Raw genomic sequence first — 16,864 nt, 5'->3', positions numbered from 1 at the left:
TATCAACAGCTGCTAGTCGGAGGGCTATAGGCCCCGTTCAGCCTCAGATGCCTCTGAGGATGCCTCTGAATACCAGTTGCAGGGGAGTAACAGCAGGAGAGAGGGCATGCCTCAACTTGTGCCTGTGGGTTTCTAGCAGCACCTGGTGTGCCACTGTGTGAAACAGGATGCTGGACTAGATGGGCTTTGGGCCTGATCCAGCAGGACTGTTCTTATACCTGTACTCAAAATGGCAGAGCACTTGGGTGTGTTGAAAAGTTATCAAATATCATCTGTTTGGAGATAATGAAAGGAAGATTAGATTCATTGGCTTGGGTCCAGGATATTTAAGAGAGTGCCTCCTTTGTATGATCCCTCCCACCTATTAAGATCATCTGGGGAGGTCCGGTTTAGGCTACCACTGGCTCATTTGTGGGCTACCCAGGATCAGGCCTTTGTGGCTGCCCCAGGGCTCTGGAATGCACTCCCTGTTAAAATCAGAGTTTCTCCATCTCTGTATGTTTTTTTTATGAGACCCCTAAGGAAGCACCTGCTTTCTCAGGCTTTTAATTAAATTTTAATTGGTTTTATATCACAGTTGTTTTAATCATTTTATCTTGTATTTGTATTTGTTTTAACTTATGTACACTGCCTAGGGATGCACATGTTAGGAGGTATAGAAAGATGACTGACGAATATGTATTAATATTGTATTTTGTGTTTCTTCTTAGAAATCATTGATGATCTCGCCAATTTGGTAGAAAACACTGATGACAACCTGCGAAGCCAAACCAGACGTGTTAAGATGGTAGACAAAAAGTCAACTTCCTGTGGTAAGAGATGACTTGACTTAAAATTCTCCTCTTTGATTTAAAATGATTTTCAACTTGCAAGTTCTAATGCTCTGCTTGAAGCAGTCTAAAATGCCGCTAACCAAGAACGTCTTCTCACTTAATTTCTCTGTCTCTCAGTAATTGTTCACATGTTCACAGATAAAGCACATTTTAAAATATCCACTGCCTTTGAGATGGAAAACAAGGAGGAGACAGAAAAATGGATGTGATGAAAGACAAGTAAAAATAGTAATGGAGAGAGGGAGTTCTTTGAAACAGTCCCCCCCCGCCCGTCATTTGGGCAACCCTGCTTTGATAAAGAGACCACTGCTCTGTGGAACACTTAACTTGCATTTTTTTGTTTCCCCGTTATGCTTTTCATGCTGATAAATATGACAAGCCATCTATATATATTATTAAACTCCATTTTTTTTACAAGTGATATGTATTGGATCTACATTTAGTACTATTGTATTTCCATATAATATGCCAGCTGAGTGAAAAACAGCATGAAATTGTGATACGACTGGTTAAATCCTACCAAATGCACATCAACAATCATTTCACAGTTCAGAATCAGAGTTTCAAAACTGCACATCCTAAATTTTAGCAGACTTGGATTCAAACCTGCTTGTTCAGACAGAAATCCTTCATCTTCTTCATTTGGTTTTGTGTTCATAACAGTGTCTTCAAAATTTATTGCATAATTCTGAACCTCTGTTTCTCCTCCAGTAACAAATTGGAAACATGGCTTTTAAAACTCAGTGGAAAGCTTGAAGTAGGGCTATAAACTGGAGATTAAGCTACTGTATTTACCAAAATCCAAGTTTCTCCCCAGTTCTTTCCTGTTAAATACAGCGTGTGTGGGGTGTGTGTGTGTGTGTGTGTGTGTGTGTGTGTGTGTGTGTGTGTTCATCTTGAATTTGACTTTCTCCTTTGGGGTAAATAAAGGCATAATCTGTATTTAACCTCTTATCTTTTAAAGCATCGTCTTAAATTCAGTTGCCTTCTATTTGGATAATATGGTTTGTTTAAAGAAATAATATCCTTACTTTTGGAGAAAAAACGTTAGAAGCCTATATCTGTGGCAGTGTTATTAGCACCAACATCTGATGCATGGCAAGAGTAGTAATTTAATATGGAATACCTTCTGTGAATGCTTTGTGTAATCAAAGTCTGAATCTGGAAGTTAGGATTTGTACGTGTGTGTGTGTGTGTGTGTGTGTGTGTGTGTGTGTGTGTGTATTCCATAATGAAGCAGAATATTTCCCTTCAGAATTGGTTTGTTTACATAATTAATTGGCTCGGAAATATTTACAAAAGTGTCCAAGATCTCAAAAAAATATTCAAGGCAGACTTGCCCAACCTACCTGCTCTCCCTCCCCCTCCGGTGATTCTTCCATTACTCTAGGAATGCATATCTGCAGAAGTTATAGGTTAGGGCTGTGTTAAATCCTCCCATTTTCTCTTATTCCACAAGGTGGCATTGCAGCTCACTAGCCTTAGGAATTCACTATTGGGAAACAGGCAAGCCTATCTCCTTGCTTTTAGTTTTGATAAGGGAGAACAAAAATAATGGTTTTAACTTTTGTTGCCGTGCTTCACAGTATTAGCATGTCACAGGAATGTTCATTCTTAAGGTACTCTCTGAACTTTGTCTGGCGCTTTTAAAGTTTGTGGCAGATTTATTTAATCCCGATGACATTCTAAAAGAATCTCCTTAGAAAGTGGTGGTATGCACAGCCTCCTGCCTTATTCATCACGCGAGTGCATTCCCCATGTTCTGTAGCTATTTTTGACAGAAAGCAAATTGGTTTGATAAATTAAGGATTGAAGCATTCAGGTTTATTCATCTGATGTAGACTGTATCTGTTCTGATGATCAAATCTCCATCCATTTTATTTTTAGTGCTCTCCACTGGAGTGCTTAGTCTAGTGTAACATGAAATCAACCTTTCCTGTGGTCCGTTTTGCCAGAAGATTATGCCACTGTTCCATCCAGAAACTGCATGGACAATTGCCTTGGCTCTGAACCAAAAGATGAATTTCCTGAAACAATTTTTTCCTATTTCATGAGCTGTTCTATCCCCCTGCCCACTCCCTCTTCTCATATTCCCAATGCCTAGTTGCCTGGGTATTCAAGGTCATTTTGCATGATGGTATGACGACCATTCAGCTTGCAATGCTGGCACATCTTTTTCCAATAAGGTATTCTTGGCAATGTTTTTGGTGACACTTCAGAGGTGGGTGGTAAACCAGCAGCCTCTTGTAAACTACGAGACCAGATTCAACCCGATTCAGGGAAGGAGGCACAAATATAGTGGCCAAAAAGAGTTGCTGTTTGAGTGGATTGCCCTGAAAAGGGGCACTAGCACACCTAATCTAGTTAACTGTTTGGGGACTTGCCTCAATTGTGTTCTAGGGTGTGGTTGTTCTGTATCTCAGGGTTTGCCTTTTGTCTAAGACCCCTCTTTGCTCCATGTGAACATTCAGCTTTATTAAGAATTCAGGGATTCCAGGTGGGTTCTTGACCGCTCTAGGCTGCTCACGCTGGTTCAAGTTGCATGACTGTTGTTTTGGTCCCAATGGAGACCTGCTTCTCTCTTCACACCAAACACTCACCTGTGTGCAACAGTCTTGATCAGGTTCAAAGCTGAAAGTCCCAAGATGCACGGGAGGCTGTCTGGTAACAATACGCCACACCGCCACCATCTGTTGCTTTCTCTCCTCCTCTTTAAGGAAGTTACTTGACTCTCCATGGTCATCTAAACATCCTGTTACCGGGCTCTCATTAAGCCTGTCTTGACAATAAAATCCTTTCTTCCTTACGGGCCTCCCCCTCAAATACAAATACAAAACCTGGGCTCAGTTAACTTTTCCCCTCATCTCACTTCCACAAGCAGAGATCTGAAATCCAGAATAATAGACCCAGAACTATGCTGCACTGCTAGGGAATCTGGGATCTGCTGGTTAAGAGTGTAGATCATGTTCTTTATTGATCCAAAAAAGATTTGGCACACCTAGTGGGAAAAGATTTAGTTTCCCCCACCCCTCCTTAAGGACATGGGTAAGGAGGAGCCCAGTGTGCCTATGAGGGCTGGGCAAGCTCAAAAGGCCAGCAACACCTAGTTAATTACATTTGCATATGCAGCTGTTCAAATAGAGCCTCACCAGTGCCTAGTCTCACCTCCTAGGGGATTTGGAGCAGCTGTTGCCATCCCATGCCATCTGGGCCTGCCATTGGAGGGTTGTACTGAGTCCCCTCAACGCCCCCTCAACCATCGAACATTTCAAAGGCCAAGTAATTAGTTATATTTGAATACAAAGAGAGGAAAAACCTGGCATTGTGAGAAATATCCAGGGGCGACTGCTTACAGTTTGGTTTCCAAGGTTACATGTCAAGAGTTAAATCACGGCTTGATATTTCTGGAAACGGTGCTGAAATGTGATAATCAGAATTTGATGCCTGCCTTTTATTTTCTAGCATAGTCTGTTGGATGGTGGAAGGTTCTGTTGTGGCCTTAAGTGATTATTCAAAATTCTTTTTAAAAACATAAAAGCAAAAAAATTAACCATTGTGTTGAGTTTTTGCTGAGGTTGTAACTTAAATTTGCTTGAGCTTTTGGAAGAAGGGAGAATTATGTGTGTCTCTTATCTCTGTGTCTGATTTTGAAGAGTGTGTGTTCCTGAAGGAAACACTCCTCTTTTGCTAAAAATAATTTTGCTAGTTTCCAAAAGTAGACACTAGACAGCACAAAGAAGGTTTACAGGTGGACTATGCAAACCTGAAGGATGATGGATATTGGGGTGCCTGTCCAGTACAAGAAACATTCTACCCTAAAGGCAGCCTAAGAACCAGCCATAGCAGCAGCCAAAATACCTGGCCTGAAGTAAAGACTCTTGCCAGCTCATCCCTCTTTCCCCCAGCCCTTTCTGCTGCCTGGAGCCTCTGTGCAGAAGGACAGAAGCTGGGGGCCACTCTTCCATCTGCAGCCCAATGGAGAAGAAGCTCCACCCCATATAACTGTCACCTGCTGCCTTCCAGGACTTTTGAAATTGGACCTGCTGCAGAATTTTAAGAACCAGCAGCTGCCAGAAGGCTTGAATTGACTTTTTGGGTGTTTTTTGTTTTGTTTTGTTTTTAATGTAACTTATGTGACTTGCTTTGAAAGCCTGAAATAATCAGATCTCCTGAATCAAATAAATAAGTCCCCAAGCCCACCAAAGGAGATTATCCAAGGTACCATAGCACCTCAGTCCTAAAAGTGAAGATATCCGGATTGATTCTTTAGGATTTCTTGACTAGATAGGGATGGAACTTACCCTGAACAATGGATCCGACCCACTAGTCTATGCACTAAGGTAATGATAATTAAAGCCATGCACTAGTCCTAATGTTCAGAAAAAATGGGAATGGCTTATTATTTTGATTTATATACTGCCACTCCAAAAGTGGCTCAGGGCAGTTCATATAAAAATTAAAATTAAAAAACAATTAAAAACAAAAACCAGTTAAAAGCAAATTAAAATTCCAATTGAAACTAGGTAACATTAAAACTAAATATCGTTAAAAGCCAGGCTAAAAAGATGGTTCTTTATGGCTCTCCATAAGGCCTCCGATGAAGACAATCCTCTTATATCTACAGGGAGTGCTTTCTGCAAACGAGGGGTAACAATAGAGAAGGCGCTATCCCAGGTTGCCAACAGATTAACTGAATAACAACAACAACAACAACAACAACAACAACAACAACAACAACAACAACAACTCCAAGGGGACTCACTATCCCCTCTGTTGTTTGTAATCACCATGACCCCACTTTCACAAATACTAAACAAAACAGGCCTCGGATACCAAACATCTAAAACATCAAGTAAAATCAACCATCTGCTGTACATGGACGATCTGAAGTTGTATGGAAAGTCCCAGTCAGAAATCGAATCACTGTTAAACACTGTCCATATATTCAGTAGTGATATAGCAATGGAGTTTGGACTAGACAAGTGTGCTGCATTAATAATGAACAGAGGAAAAATAAGAAAAAACAGAAGGAATAGAACTGTCCAATGGAAGCAACATCGAGAACCTGGAAAAGAAAGAACATTACAAATACTTGGGCATTCTCCAGGCTGATAACTTTGCACATGCTGAAGTTAAAAGAAAAATGGGAAGTGAATACATCAGGAGAGTTAGAAAAATCCTAAAGTCCAAACTCAATGGCGGGAACACCATACACGCCATAAACACCTGGGCTATACCTGTTATCAGATACACTGCAGGAATAATAGACTGGACACAGGCAGAGCTAGAGACGCTAGATCGTAAGACCAGGAAAATCATGACCATCAATCATGCTCTGCACCCTTGCAGTGATGTAGATAGGCTATACCTCCCTCGCAGCTCAGGTGGAAGAGGAATGCTGCAAGTCCATCAAACAGTAGAGGAGGAGAAAAGAGGCCCTGAAGAATATATAAAGGACAGTGAAGAAGATGCACTTCAAATGGTCAATAACGAGAAACTATTCAACACCAATGAAACAAAGCAGGCTTACAAGAAAGAACAAGTCAAGAACCGAGCAGAAAAATTGAGAAATAAGCCCCTGCATGGTCAATATTTACACAATATAAGTGGAAAATCAAACATCACCAAGACCTGGCAATGGCTTAAGAAGGGCAACTTGAAGAAAGTAACAGAGGGTTTAATACTGGCTGCACAAGAACAGGCACTAAGAACTGCAATAAGAGCAAAAGTAGAAAAGTCAACAACAAACAGCAAGTGCCACCTTTGTAAAGAAGCAGATGAAACAGTAGACCACCTAATCAGATGTTGTAAAAAGATTGCACAGACTGACTACAAACAAAGGCATGACAATGTAGCAGGGATGATACACTGGCACATCTGCAAAAAAATACAAGCTACCTGTAGCCAAAAATTGGTGGGACCATAAAATTGAAAAAGTTGTAGAAAATGAAGATGTAAAAATATTATGGGACTTCCGACTACAAATAGACAAACATCTGCCACACAATACACCAGATATAACTGTAGTCGAGAAGAAAGAAAAACAAGTGAAAATAATCGACATAGCAATACCAGGGGATAGCAGAACAAAGAAAAAGAAATATAAAAAATCACCAAATACAAAGATCTACAAATTGAAATTGAAAGGCTATGGCAGAAAAAGACCAAAATAATCCCAGTGGTAATTGGCGCCCTGGGTGCAGTTCCAAAAGACCTTGAAGAGCACCTCAACACCATAGGGGCCACAGAAATCACCATCAGCCAGTTACAAAAAGCAACATTACTGGGAACAGCCTATATTCTGTGACGATATCTATAACAACAGCAACAACACTGACGATAAAATTCAGCCATCCCAGGTCCTTGGGAAGGACTCGATGTCTGGATAAAACAAACCAGTCAATAACACCTGTCTGACTGTGTAAGTAAGTAAGTAAATAATAAATTTAATATTTTTATATTAAATATTTCTTGAGGAGATTATTATTATCATCAACTATGAAGGCTTATTATGGTTATTGTGAAAGCTTTCTATGATGCTTGAATCTGGCTAACAGCCAGAATCCTTGGATGTCCTCCTCAATATGCGCCTCAGGTATTATCTTCTCCTTGCATGTTCCTGTTCCATTTCTGTTACCTTTTCTAGCACAATATCTTTGAAAGAATAACTATTAATTGGCTTCATAGTATCTTGCACAAACACAGCCAGAACCCCTCCTCAGCATGAGCATATTGGATGCAGTCATCCATGCTTCCTCTTCAAGAAGCATCTATAATAGTCGACATGTTGTTAATCTTTCTTGCTTGTTCATCTTTAAACCTTTTCCACAAAGAAAGGGTGTGTGTTTATTTTTCCCATCTCTTACATTTGCCTTAAAATATTTGCAATCATCTTGTTTTAAACGTTTACAAAATTTGAATTTTTACTCCACTTCTTGCTATACAATGCTAAAATGATCCTTCCCCCCCGCCCTTCCTCTGTGCAGTATGTTATTTTCATATCAGAAGTGAAACTAAGAGGTCCATCTGGCTCAGCCCCTCTTTACATCACCGGAGCACTATACTGAAAGTGCACAGTGAAGGAGGCCGGGAGCAGCACAAGCCCTCCCACCCCCACTATGCAGGCAGTATCTGTGAATTGGCCCTACCCATGAGTGCTTGATTGAACATAGACCTGGCCTGTATGATTTCTGCCTCTCAAAAAAGGTGTGGAAGACTCTTACAAGGGGGCTCTCTGCACAATCAGCCCCTTGGTGCAAAGGGCGTCGGGCCTGATTCATACTGCAAGGGGTATCTGTGTGTGATGGGGAGGGGAAAGGATTGCGCTGTTACTCATCACTCTGTTTCAGTGTTGCCCCTAGTTGAGTGTATGATCTGGAACTCCATCCTTGGCCACTTTTTGAAGGAATGAGAGGACATCTGTGGGGATGGGGGAAGAAACATTTGGAGCATTGACATTTTACGAAGGCTTTTACTCGCTTGTGTCACTAGTGTGATGTCCGTTTTTATATACCAGCTTAGGTCCTCATAAGAAAGGCTGGATGGAAATAGAATAAATAAAATGTCCAGCAGCTTCCACCAGTCATAACTGCAAGCAAACGAATATTGATGTGACATTGTAAATCTGTAGCTTCTATGCTGTAGATATCTGTGGAGCAGTCATGTTTGGAAATCAGTGGCATCTCTTTACAGAATCTGTGTGTCAATCACATCTCAACACATGATATCTGGGAAACCCCGTACATCTTGGTCTGCATGATCTAGACCAGACGCCACTTTGCTGCCAATGGATTGCATGGAAGTGGTCCACAGGCTGGCAGGGAGATCCAGACTTCACTGGCCTAAGCCAAAGTGTTATTGAGACAGAATCCCAATTTCCCATATTCCTAGGGCCTGATCTTATTCCTTTACTGCCTAGTATGGCATTTGCCTAGTCACTGACTCCTTTAAAATATGCTCCCAAGCACTGCTGGGGAGTGTGTGTTTTCCATTTCAAGGGGTTGAGAGGTGAGATTTGCCTCTACTCCTCATGCATTCTCGTTATAAAGCAGCAGAGTCTGCTTTTAGGTGGGTTTATTTACCTAATAAACTGACTCTTGTATCAGCTAGGAAATGCTGACATTTTTGAAAGAGGAACTCCTAGTAACAGGCAAACAAAAGTCCAGCAGTTAGGTCTGGTGAAACAACGAAATGAAGGTCAGCTAATATTGCCCTCGGCCTCTTTCCCGGTGGCCATGACAGCAGGGGAGGTTTATTTGAAGATCCCAGACTCAGAGTCATTGCTTGCATTGTCACCCGTCTGAGCATTCAAGTCTGTGCCAACAGTTTAGGATATTAATGTATTCCACAGATCAGTGGAAAAGGAATTCCTCTGCACGTCTGTCTTTTTCTTTTTTTGTTTTCTCTAATTTTTCCCCCCTTCTCTTTTTTCCATACACTTTGTTTGCAGTGTCTTTGTCTGGTGGATGTTGCTGGGCATTTCTAATGAGAAAGCAAAGAATTGCAGAGAGGAAGGGGGAGGGGTGTATTCGCACTTTTAAAACATAAGGTGAAAGTTTTTTACAAGCTAGTCAGGTGCGTAGAGATTCGTATTCTGGTTGGGATTGTGAATGCAAATATACAGTAGAAAGCTCCCTTTCTGACACGTAAATCTCATTGATTTGCTTCTTGGAGCAAGAAAGTACTTTAAGAAAAATTAACACTGCTTCTCCACAGGATGCCATGCCTCAGTGCTTCTTTAGTATTCATCCTTGCTTCATTACCACGGCCACCTCTCAGCCCACCCTGAGCAGCTGCTAAAAGGGGCAAAATTACAGCAATTCATACTGCTAGTGACTTACTGCCAGGGAATAATTGGTTTCTGTTTGCAAGGGACATTATCACAGCAAAGCTTGGAAAACAGAAATTGTTTGCTGGTTTTAGGGAGGGGGTGTACAATGGAATGTATTTATCAAGATTTTCACAGGATTTCAAGAAAGGCAGTTAAATGGAAATAAAAGCTGGTTTTGTTTTGTTTTTTTAACGAAGAGACAATTATCTAATAAAGAAATAGGTCAGGGAAAGGAATTTGGGAAGGTTTCTTAAATGTATCTATGTATTCTGCTTCCCTAGCAGGAATTGCACTTAATACTTGGATATTTTTTTAATATATTCTTTGATCCCTCATGGAAATGTTAATGAGACAAAATGGGCTAAAGAGCTCTCCAGACACTGCCTGGAGAGGGAGGAATGAAATGCAGACCCTCTGGAGGGCTCCTAACACACAAGAAGTCCCTTTGTTTCCTGTTTTACAAACCAGAGACATGTCTAAAATCGGCGACAAAATGAGAGCAGGCTGAAGAGGCACTGCTGAAAGCTAGGCTTTCTATATTTTAAAAGAGGAAAAATGGTTTGTTGCTGGCTGTGAATGCCATGGTGTGCTTGATGGGCAGCATTCTGGGGGTGTTTGAAATCCAGCATGAAGGTACTCTGAAGATGTGAGTGGGACGTGGGTAGGCCATCTTTCACTTAGACTTAATTAAGAATCTTGTAGGCTTTGTCTCTTGGGGAGCCCATTACGTGAATAGGGGCCTCGGCCCCCCAATTGTATATACATGCTTGCTGCCTTTGTGCTGGGTTGCCAAACTGAAGACAGTAGCGAGTGCAGGCACTGTGTTGCTGGAGGTCATCCTCTTGTTTAGAGAAGTGAGCTTGCATCCCCAAGAGAAAACGAGAATAGTGGAAGGGAGCTTTTCTTAGGAACGGGCGTTGGAGGGGTGGGGTGGGGGGAATAACCAACCTGTGTATGTGCGTGTGTAAGTGTAAACAAAAAGCCAGTGGGAGGTAGAAGAGGTTTTGTAACACTTTCTGCAGTCCAATTATTTGGCCTTCATGAGGGGTCAGAGGGTAAATCACAAAGGGCAAACACTTTCCCTCAAGGAGGCAACACTTTGTGTCTGTTTCTCTGTTGGGGAAATATATGAAATTTCATACCCAGATAGTAACTGTTACTAGTATTGTCTTGTGCCTACACGTACCTAAAGCTTTTCAGTGAGTCCATTAATGAGCTGGGATTTGAATGCAGTGAAGTGGGGCAACGGAGGCCTCCAAATTGCAGCAAAAGCACATGCCCATGGATAGGGTGTTTTGATAAGGTAGAATAGTTGTACTTGCTCATCTGCACAAGAGCTTGCACACACATATTTTGTACATGGCCACATCTTGTGTCTCAGACTTCTTGGTGGATGAGACCATGGAGTTCCAGGGAGAAAATTCAAATCAATTATGAGGGGACCTGGACAGAATCAAAAGAAGTCGTGTAGAGACCTTTGCTTAAACAAACAAAACTCCTCGGGAACTACTTTGGACAGTCTCTTAAGGCAATCCCATTCACATGTTACATTCAACACTCCTAGAACGAGTGTACTGGTACAGATCTGTATCCAGGTACAATCATTCACATGTTACGCTGAACACAGGTGCAGAAGTACACTTCCTGTCTGTACCATGCATTTGAAGAGCCTGTATCCAGGTTCACTTTAAAGGTGAACACAGGTACAGTCAAGGTACAGTCATTCACACCAACCTGTGTACAAGTGTATAGACCTTGGTATATTTGTACAACATAATGAGGGGTGCAGGGGAGGGAATCAGGCAGTATATAAATATGACAGATAGATAGGTATTTATGTACCAGTCATAGACACAGTGACAGAGGGTGGTTGCAGCCGAACGGTGCATTGCTGACTGAGGTTTATGGTTCTATATTTCTGTACAGCTTTAGGGACTAATTCTTGGGACTACTTTGGTCACTGTGGTGGATAATCATTGTTTAGAAATCAGCTGCTATTGCTTCTTGATGTCATGACAGTATTCACCACCACAAGATTTTTCTGAACAATATTTGGGATTTGGTGCCGATTCTGGGTGGCTCTCTTTTTCCTTTGATGGATGCCAGAATGTAATGTTATGTGACAGCTCTTCTGCACCATGGGAATTGTCTTCCTTCTCTCCACCTTGTCAAATGTCATATTTAACATCTGTTTAAAACTGCTGGGATAGATCATCTAGGGATTTGAGTGTGGTGTCATCAATATGCTGATGACACCCAACTGTTGAGTTGCCTGTGGTGTTTGTTTCAGGTTTGGGAGTTATGACTGAGTTCTTGAACCACCATCTGGAAGCTTTTATGGACTGGATGAGGGTGAATACATTTTAAATTATTTTACTTTATGCTGGTCTGTGACCATAATAAAGATTGATTTGATTGGAAGTTACTTCTAGACAAGACTGAAATAATGATGAGATATCTTGTACAATCCTGAAGATGTGGATATGCATGTTCAGTCTTTTAAAAAAATTAGATATCAAATGGCTGTGGTGGCTAAGGATGCTATTTCCAATTTTGCCCGATATTCTTCCTGGCAAGTAAGGACTTTGTGGGGGAGATCATTCATGCTATAGTAATCTAAATGTTTGGTTATTGTAACATGGTCCATATGGGGCTGCTTTTGAAGATTGTGAGAAAGATTTAGCTGGTGCAAAAATCTGCTGATTGGTTCCTTAGATGGTGAGATCTGAGACCATACACCTTCAGTATTTCTTACAGATGGCTGCCTGTTTGCTAAGATGGTTCATAGCAAACATTTACAGTAGCACGCCTGCACTTCGGAAGCACTCCTTACTTTGGGAATACTGTAAGCAGCACTGCCAGTCGTGAGTGCCTTACTTGAAGTATCTTTGCTCTTGCATTAACTGCCAGCGCTTCTGTAGCAGCAGTGCAGGTGGCTCAGAACTGTCTGAGTTACACTGCGGAACACGATGGCTGCTGTCTGTACTCTCTATACTCTAAAATAACGGGTTACGTATTCTGGAACTCATTGTCATTTACAAGATTTATTCATGTATTCAATTTTTATATCACCTTTCATAAAACTCACCCCAAGGCTGTTTATTATTTATTTATTTATTATTTAGTTAGTTTATATACTGCCCTTCCAGAATGGCTCAGGGCGGTTTAACAAACTTTTAACAAACTTTTTAACAAAAGTTAAAATACAATAACATTCCATAAAAGTTACATTAAACATATTAAAATCAATTAACAATAACTATAAGGCACCTCAAAACAGCATGCATAAAAAAGACAAAGGCAGAGCAGCAGGAAAGCAGAGAGACTGGCAACCTCTAAGGGGTAATAATACCCTGAACAAATGAAAATGTTTTAAGTTTATTTTTAAAAGCAGCCACAGATGTCCGAGAATGGATACCCACCCAGGAGAGCATTCCAGAGCCTGGGGGCAACTGCAGAGAAGGCCTTGTCCCACCTGCACAGCAACTGAGCCTCCCTCAGTGTTGGCAAACAGAGCAAAGCCCTCCCTCTCGACGTTGTTGGACAGGCAGAAATCCTTGGGAGTAGGCAGTCCTTCAGATATCAAGGGCCCAAACTGTTATTTGGTAGATGACAGTTGGATTAGACAAACACCCTTGTTAATGGTTCTTATATGAGATTTCTCTTTTTGTTAGCCTTTGAACTCCCTGGCATGCAACTTCCACAAAGAGGTGGAGCAGCTCCTGAAATTATTTCAGGAATACAGAGGTTTATTTTTATTTATGTATTTAACATATTTCTATACTGCCCAAAACCTATGTCTCTGGGTGGTTCACAACAAAACAAAATAAATGACAACAGAAAAAAAATTAAAACATTAGTTACAATAAATGACAGCACAAGAAGTTAAACCATTACAACAATTCAAAATTTAAAATCTATGTTTTAAAACAATGTTAAAGCTATTCGTATTTAATTAAAAGCCTGGGTGAACAGATGTGTATTTAAAGATTTTTTTTTAAATTGTCAGAGATGTAAAGTGTACCGTCAAGTCGATTTCAACTCCTGGCGCCCACAGAGCATCCTATGTATTCTTTGGTAGATTACATTGCCTCCTCCCGCGCAGTATGAGATGATGCCCTTCAGCATCTTCCTGTATCGCTGCTGCCTGATATAGTAGCAGCGGGGATTCAAACCGGCAACCTGAACCTTCTACTTGTTCGTCAAGCATTTCCCCGCTGCACCACTTAAGGTGGAGAGGCTCTTATTTCAGCAGGGAGCGCATTCCAAAGCTTCGGGGCAGCAGTGGAGAAGGCCCGTCTCCGAGTTGGGCCTCTGATTACTTGAGGCAGCCCTGGTCTGGAAGAAGGATGCAAGCAGATTCCCTGCTACTTTGAGGAAGATGACTAGGATTAGTTATGGCCTAGGGATTCTTGTTGAATTCAAGAATTCACAAGGAATCTCTCTGCCTGTTTGTTCTTTCCTGAGTTACTGTAGGAACTGGAGAAGAGATTGAGTCTTCGGCTATCTGGAGAGTTTAAATAAAGAGCTCAGGCCACAGTGTTGCTTAGCTGAAATCCTGCAAGTTTGGTATTCTGCAAGACAGCAGCTTCCTGCACTACAATATAATTGCTTGCTTCTCCATGGGCTTAAATTTTTCTCTTTGTGCACATGAGTGTTCAGCATTCGATATGGCTGAGTGGAGAAGGTGCAAGACAGAGGGAGGCCTCGGACAAGCTACCATCTCTTGGCCAGTTTCATTGTCCACAAAATGGGAAGAGTACTGACCCCTTCGCTGGGTGATTAAATCAGTGATGTAGAGGGTTTATGGGGACTCCTGTGTAACCTTTATTAAATCATTCCTTTTTACTTTTGTGACTGTTTCAGAACATTCTTTGATCTAGCAGTTTTCTTTTGTTGTTAATGGCAAGGAGAGCCTGTACTTTTGGATTCCCTTCAGTGCTTGTCCTCAACAGCTCAGGAGAGTGAAGATGCAATTGTTTGTATAGAAAGATGGAAGATGTTGCTTATGGTTGGTTGATGAGGTTTCTTCTCTATATCTTTATCTGAACACTGCCCACTCTTATCTGCTTTCTCATGAATGCTTGCTCACACGTGTGCCCACTACAAAAACAGTGGGGCGGGGGGACCTAAGTTGAGCAGGCCTGACTTAGATTGACTTGGGGGATTTTAGCTCAAAGCCAAATTTGCAAGTGTGCATAACAAACAGACTGCAGGCTGGTCTAGGGCAAATGCCAATGTTAGGGCACCCTAGAGGATGAACAGATTTGGAGAGAAGGCTTTTGAAACAAAAACAAAGTTTATTGATAAAGCAGAGGCACAAGGTAAACCATGATATTTGGTAATTTTGGTACTGTTGCAGTTTTGCAGGGAGTGAAGGCAGCTTCTGGGGCTAGATAAGGGGAGGGAAGGCTCTAATAACCTAGCAGCTTGCAGGTGTTGGAATGTGGACAGAGGAAGCGTGGAGAGCTTGGGGAAAGAAAAGTGATAGAGAAAAGAGAGCTTTAGGAGCAGTTTTTTACCTGTCGATATCTGCTGCTTTGTGTGCAATGCCAAAAAGGAGGTCTGAGGATGCCTGCAAAGATGTTGCTAAAATGAGGGCAAGGAAAGGCAGGAGGGTTCTGGCATTGCAATCTTTCCAAGGTTTATGGCACACACATGCTCACAGAGGTTCCAAGGCAGTGAGGCACAAGGCAGCAAGCCCACCTAGGGAATCGACCAGCCTCAAAGGCACTAGGATTTTGCTTGGGAGTCTAGAGGCCCTCAGGCATAAGGAGGGTCCCATGGCAGGCCCACACAGAGAGTGACTCAAAGACTTGGGGTTTCAAACATGTCCAGAGCAATAGGGATGTGCACGAACCAGTTTGCAGGCCATGTTGGAGGCCTGCGAACCAGTTCGCTGGTCCGGCGGTTCGACGGACTGTTGCTGGGGTGGGGGGGTGTTGCTTTAAGGGCGGGGGGGGGTTGTACTTACTGTACCCCTCCCTCCGCTTTCCCCCCTCTGGCGCTCCATGTTCAAGTAAAATCTTCAGGACGGCAGCAGTCCTCCTTGCTGCCCCTGCCCCCTTGTTGTTTGCAAAATGTAGAAGTAACTCCCGCGCATGCGCCCGCCACCACACGTATCACGCACGTCACTGTGACCTTTGAAAAAGGTCTTTACCTTTGAAAATTGCTGCAGAGGTGGCGGCAACAGCGGGGATCAGATAGATCCATCAGATGCATTTTGGTCTTTTAAAACCGCTGTGGAGGCAGCCCCCCCCCCCCCGTATGCCGAGGTCGGGTGTCTGTTACCCGACTGCAGATACGCGAAACTGCCGATGGTCAGTCTGTGATTAACGAGGTTCTCCGATACATCATACTGTATCTCAGATTACCTTCTTTTTTGTGTGTAATCTTTTAAAAGACATACTCCTCCACAGTAAATTCCACACAATTTGACACCCCAGAGAGGCAATTATGTATGTGTGTAGCCAGCCTGGGGAGAGTGTGGCAGTCTTGTTCCCTCATACTCTTTCTTATGGAATTTGATAGAAAAAGTTTCCAAGGCACAACATGCATTGTGAAGCTGTCTTCTGCTGAGTCAGACTGCTGCTGTATTTAGCTAGTACTGTCTACACTGACTGGCAGCAGCTTTCCCAGGATTCAGAAAAGAGTCTTTCCGAGTCCTTCCTAGAGATGCCAGAGATTGCATCTGGGGCCTCCTGCATGCCATGCCTGAACTGCCCCACTGAACTACAGCTCCTCCCCAGTATTTCCTCAGGACTGCTGAAAATTACAAATTGGGGAAAGGGAATGTTTGAGTTTTGTGGGGGGCGGGGAGAATAAGAAACAAAAGGAGAATTGGGAAAGAACTGGGAAAAGCAAGGAGCACCGTTGGGGAAAGTTAACAGACCTGAGCTGAATAACTTAAAATTTATATATTGAACCACAAACTGCTTTTTAGGCTTGTGAGTTTCCCCCCAACAGTTTTCTGGAGAAGTGGGTAGAGAGACACTGCTCAAGGGGAGACATTATTTAATTGTATTTATTTACTTGTAAATATTGCCTGCCATTTGGCTTTCTAGGGGCCGTCAAAGTAGCTTACATTATAGCCTTGACTGGCTCTAACTGGAATCAACCTTGTGGTTAATGTTGCGGGGGTGGGACAGGGCTGAGAAAAGATGCACCACAGCATACTCACAGGAGGGCTCTATGCCCTAAT

The 16,864-nt window shown here is 42.2% G+C and overlaps 1 protein-coding gene across 1 annotated transcript in view; it reads left to right on the top strand.

Moving 5' to 3' along the window:
- Positions 1-16,864, top strand: part of STX8 (syntaxin 8) — a 130,560-nt gene that overhangs the window by 88,793 nt on the left and 24,903 nt on the right. The window contains exon 7 of the mRNA XM_053293541.1: positions 711-812. Coding sequence (XP_053149516.1) covers positions 711-812 — 102 coding nt within the window. The remainder of the gene's footprint in view (positions 1-710; positions 813-16,864) is intronic.

Source organism: Hemicordylus capensis, chromosome 2, assembly GCF_027244095.1.
Source record: "Hemicordylus capensis ecotype Gifberg chromosome 2, rHemCap1.1.pri, whole genome shotgun sequence".
Lineage (NCBI taxonomy): Eukaryota > Metazoa > Chordata > Lepidosauria > Squamata > Cordylidae > Hemicordylus > Hemicordylus capensis.
Note: the sequence above shows the minus strand (reverse complement) of the source record. Positions and strands in the feature narration are given on the sequence as shown.